Here is a 5,342-nt window from a genome sequence, read left to right on the forward strand (position 1 = left end):
ATTATCACAGGTTATATGCAAACAGCTGCTTCTGTAAAGTTTGTTGTCCTCTACAGACAGCACTTTTTGCTAGTTTTTGCTGAAGCAGTAATACATTACATGAGCTTGGCCAAAGTTGAGCATGAGCCAACCTTGTTTCTTCAGTTTTTCTAATGTAAAGTACTATATTCCAATTTACAAGTATTCAGCTAGTGAAAAAGTTGTGCCTCCATCCATTTTACCATTCTAAGGCAGTATGCAAGGATTAATGTGTATACACAGTAATATATTATGCATTACAGCCAAAGATTGACCAGTATATCAACACTGTCACATGACATTAGAAGTAGGACTTAAATAAAAAGACTGCAAATTACTAAATTAATCAAAATAAACTTAAGGCAAGTTAAAGTTTGAAATTTTGTTTGCAACACTCTAATTTAATTCTTCCAAGCATATTGAATTYTTTTTTCATATTGTAGAGTGGAATATGCTTTTACATGATCAAATCACCCCTTACAGTTTTAACAGATTTATTTTCATGATTTAAAATCATCTTACTCCACAAATTAAAACTTAATGTTATCCTGTTATCATTAAAAAAAATCCTCTATAGCATGTTATTATTCAAACTGACAATTCTAATATTTGAAATATTTCCACAGCATAAGCTAGTGGCTTTTGTTTATTGTTGTTAAGACTCAATAATAGCTCACTGTCACTTTTTCCAGCTGCTCTTGATCAGCTGGAAAAAATCAATGTCAACAGGAAAACAATCAAAGAGACTTCTGAAGGAACATGCCTTCCAAAAGCAATGGATGCAGAGGAAGAAACTTCAGATACGAATAGCAAAGGAAAGGGGGAGGAAGGAGAAGAGTTTTCATATCAAACATTTTTAAGGGAAAAAAACTCTAGTACAAGAAATATGTTTTGTAAGCTTGATGTTACAGGCAACTTGCAATTTTATGTTTTAAAAATTATAACCAGACACATATTAGTTCATGGGGCATAGCATGCCACAAATGAAGCACGAAGTTTGATTTACTGACTAGAATAATACTGAGAAATCAATAAATAGCATACTAGCAAAGTTACTTCTACTTTCAGATCACTCTCTGAAACACCTAAAAGAAACATTTAAGGCTAGTGTATGATCCAGTAACCCACTGTTCACAAACAGTATCAATTAAATTAACACTCTTAGATTAAGAATTACACATAAGTATTCAGAAGTGGAGCCAGATTCTTCAATTCAGACATTGAGTACACTGCCAGATAGGGATGAATGATCTATTAGCACATTCTGAGGAGCTAAAAATCCTCAACAAGTTACCACTCTCTGAAGGCCTCAGTAACTGCACGCACACCTCTGTCTCTAGCAGAGGAAAGCAAAACAAGTTAAGCTTACGCCACTTTCAGTGTTTTTTTCATGGCATTAAAATGAAAAGGGGGCAAATAGGTATTCCCACATTTCAGTGAGTTGGACCACCTGAACATACACAAACGTGTCTGTTAGTAGTCATCTAATATTTTGACAGATTATTCCTATGATTACATTTACTTAAGGACAGACAAACCTAATCTCTAAGACTAGCTGTACAACTACAGTACACAAGCAATCAGAAGCTTCCTTAAAAGTAAGAACTCTAGCTTACAAAAGAACTTGCACACGATCCAAGTTTGTTTACTTCTTCACTATAAATTGACAGTTGAGGACGTGGTTCATGACCACAACCTATATTACATTACTAGATAGGTTAGAGGAGCTTTGAAGAGGAGACACTGCCAAAACTTAAGCTTCCAGAGCACTAATAACTGCAGGTGAATGTATGAAGACCTAGCTTTCTAACGAATAAGACTCACAAATATCAATACCTTCTTTTTTAATCTTGTCGTTTATATTATTGATGTAAATCGTATGGTTTGGCCTGATATCCATCTTCCAACTCGCTTACGCACCTGCCTAGAAACAGAGCACAGGCATCAAAACGTTGTAACGGGTGGAGATGCGCCTTCGCCCTGCCACAGGCAGGCAAGGCGGCGCCGCCAGCCCCGAGGACACYCCAAAACCCGCGAGCTGATGCCAGCAAGCAGAGAGCGGCGGACGCGGGCTGGGCCTCGTGTCACCCCCTCTCGCCGGCGATTTCACACTGCTCCCGCGCTTAACGCAGCGCTGCGACTCCCGAGACGCGCCCGGTGCCTGGCGCCCGGCCCGCGGGGCGCGCTCGCTACACCGCCCGCCTCCCCAGCGCGCCCCAGCCCTGCGGCCGCGCCCCTCGAGGCCGCCCGGAACACAACGGGAACGCGGCCGGGGCCGGGCGACCGCCGCCGCACACGCCGCCGCACACGCCGCCGCTCACCCCGTCCTGCCGAGATGGACGCCGCGCCGGCCGCTTCCCGACGCGACGCAGGCTGGCGAGCCGATCCCACCGCAATCGATGAGCCGAGCGCCAACGTGTCGATAGCGCCGGCGCGCAACTGACGCGTGCGCAGTGGCGGGCGCGGCAGTCGGTTGTGGCGCGGCCGTTAGGGGCGACCCCGCGGTGATGGCGGCCATTCGGCTGAGGAGGTGTCTGGCGTTGCCCCTGGCTGCCTTGTGTAGAACTGTTTATCGAGCTGCCGCTTCCCTGTTTACACCAGCGCTCTGTGTGAAAACACAGCTTTCTGGCGCCAAGTACACAGGAGTGCAAGTGAAAAAGGCTTTTTTTTCCCCCTCACATCAGAGCTGAGCCTGTTCCTCGGGTCGATGTTGAACCTGAAGCCAACCTGAGCAGTGCTTTCCATCATACTTGAACAAGAGCCTGGCAGCAACGAAAAATTTAATCATTAGGCTCCCTGGTGAAGAGATTGCCTGTAGCCAGTATTTAAGAAAGAAAATGCTCTCCATCCCTGCAAAGTGAAGGACGGAGAGTGATGACTGTAGCTCCGGTGGTTCCCACAGGAGAAAATAAGTGTTTGCTTTTTGTCATACTATGCTTATCTGGTTCCTCAAATGTTTCTATCATTGTTGCTCTGCTAGTTTTCCAAAGGCAATGAGATAAAAGGAAAAATGCATCATAAAAACATTAGACAAATGGTTTAGTTTAAATAACAAAGATTAGCAAGCTGCACGTGAATCATTTGTTTTCTGGCTGCTTCCTCCTTCACAATAGAGATAATAAGAAATTTAGGCATAGTGCAATTATTTTTCATGTATCATTTAGCGACTATTAAAAGCATTATTGCCAGTTTTCAAACCACATACAGTAGAAATTGGTATAAAAGCCCTAATGCAATTTTTTCGTGTTAGCTGATTACATTATTAGTTTAGAACTCAATACGTTTTGTCTGAAAACTCTCACTTGCAGCTAGTTCTTTGTGTCTTACTGCAGCCCCTCTTGCCTGCCCTTTACGTGTGCTGTATCCAAGTTATAGTTAACCTTAATGTGTTAATTTATATAGCTCAGATGGAGAACATTTTAAAGATTTTTTTTCTAGCTGCTTTTCATATTTGGGGATGTGGATTGGAAATCTAACCCCCTAAAAGTCAAAAAGAACTAGTTCCTATACTGCAGGTGAAACACAGCAGGATAAGGCAAATTGCAAGTCGGTAAAGCACTTTCAGCCCCGGCCTTGCTTCCCTTCAAAGCATGCTTGTGCCTGCACAGCCTGCTGTTGCGCAGGGAGAGCCAGGCTTGGCCTTGCCTGCGGGACTGCTGCACAGTGCTGAGGAACCGTATTAACTGTTTTTAGTTTGGAGATTGAAAAGACAATGTATCTGAGCATTTAATTTCTTGAAAATACTTCTAAAATCCCTGCAGTAACAGTATCTCAGGATAAATAAACAATAGACATTCTCAGGTTGCAACCTTTGAATTTTTGGAATAATTTTGCAGGCAGAATGTCTTTATTTCTATGAATGAATGATCATGCAGCCTTCTTCAGAAGCAATTTTATGTGTTGAAGGTTTAATGTTGAAGGTTTAACCTGGTTGCATGTTAAAAAGAAATTCCTGGGGAAAAAATATAATCCTTAAGATGGTTCTTGTTTAAACTGCAAGTTATATTTGGACAGGTCCACAGTGAACACAGTGAAACTTACCTATTTGTAGTGAGACAGGAATATTAGATAGAGTTGTCTGTTCATTTATATTTTAACCCCCCCCTCCAAAAACAAAACAAAAAACAAACAAAAAAAACCCTTCCAGATCCTTTCCTTACTAAAAGGAAAATACATTATTTAGGAAATTTAAAATGAGCAAAAAGTAAGCTGTTAGTGAAGATGTTATTTATTGGTGTGATTTCAAGGTTTTTCTTCAGTGTGATATTTGGTTGTTTATAGCATTGCATGGTACGGGAAATGATGTGCTAGTATGATGCCTTAAGCAATGTACATATACCGCAAATTGAAAAGATGATAGACAGCAATTCCAAGCAAGTTTTAGAGTCATTTTTTCTCTGTTTATTGTCTTAAAAAGTAATTTTTAAGAGGAAACATAACTTTGAAATCCAACCTTCAGCAATCCGTTAAAACACTTAATTTTCACTAAGGCTGCCTATGTGCTGTTTTGTGTGGTCAGCAATGTAGTCCATATAACTCATAAATAAGTAACAAAGTTTGAAACCACTTCTTTGTTGTTGAATCAACATAGCTAAGGAAATTTGATTGTCTGCAAGAAATAAATGTGATACATTATGAATGATCTTTAAAATAAAGTCTTCAGAGTTTCTTTTACTGAACAGTTAAAAGCAAGAAAACAAAAAAAATCTCAGTCAACCTGATACACAAAGTAAGGAGGAATTCATGGCTTCCATAAATTCTTCTAGTGCAACATGCTGTACTCATACTTGTTCAGAGTCACTTTAAACACTGTGATTTATTGTTCCAGAATGAAAATAAAGGAGAAAAGCTGCATCTTTCTTGCTCTTCAGGCAGGATTTCACAACCTGTTCATTAGGAGTGACGTTCATTCCCCAGACTGGATTTTTTCTGCCCTAAGAATTGTTTTGATTATTTTTTTTCTTTATCTCCAAACAGAAAAGTACAGTGCTATTAAATTCACCAGAACGGTCATTTGTTTAAAAGTCCCTGAAAACTCCTTAAGTATTGTAAATTTTTTTCAAGCTTCTTAGTAAGAATACCTGTAGTAACTTAGTAAGCAATTACAATGCATCACCCATATAACGTGCTGTAAACATATTTCCAACTTCAACAGGTAGCTGCTACCTTGTGAGAGATTGTCAAACTGTGTTGGGGAATTAAAAGGGGAGAGAACAAGGCTCTTGAAACTAGAGTGTAGCCACTATTCTGCCCCCTTTCTGCCCTTTGCTCAAGGTCAAGGAAACCTGACATTTCATTAGTACTGTTATGAAAACTGTAAAGAA

The 5,342-nt window shown here is 40.4% G+C and overlaps 1 protein-coding gene across 1 annotated transcript in view; it reads right to left on the reverse strand.

Moving 5' to 3' along the window:
• Positions 1 to 2,398, reverse strand: part of SNRPB2 (small nuclear ribonucleoprotein polypeptide B2) — a 7,808-nt gene extending 5,410 nt beyond the window's left edge. The window contains exons 1-2 of the mRNA XM_085305596.1: positions 2,340 to 2,398; positions 1,855 to 1,942 (exon numbers count right to left, since the gene is read on the reverse strand). Coding sequence (XP_085161722.1) covers positions 1,855 to 1,918 — 64 coding nt within the window. The 5' untranslated portion in view covers positions 1,919 to 1,942; positions 2,340 to 2,398. The remainder of the gene's footprint in view (positions 1 to 1,854; positions 1,943 to 2,339) is intronic.
• Between the last annotated feature and the right edge of the window lie 2,944 nt (positions 2,399 to 5,342).

The sequence above is a fragment of the Rhea americana genome, unplaced genomic scaffold, assembly GCF_003343005.1.
Source record: "Rhea americana isolate MKP2758 unplaced genomic scaffold, rheAme1 scaffold_223, whole genome shotgun sequence".
In the NCBI taxonomy this organism is placed as follows: domain Eukaryota; kingdom Metazoa; phylum Chordata; class Aves; order Rheiformes; family Rheidae; genus Rhea; species Rhea americana.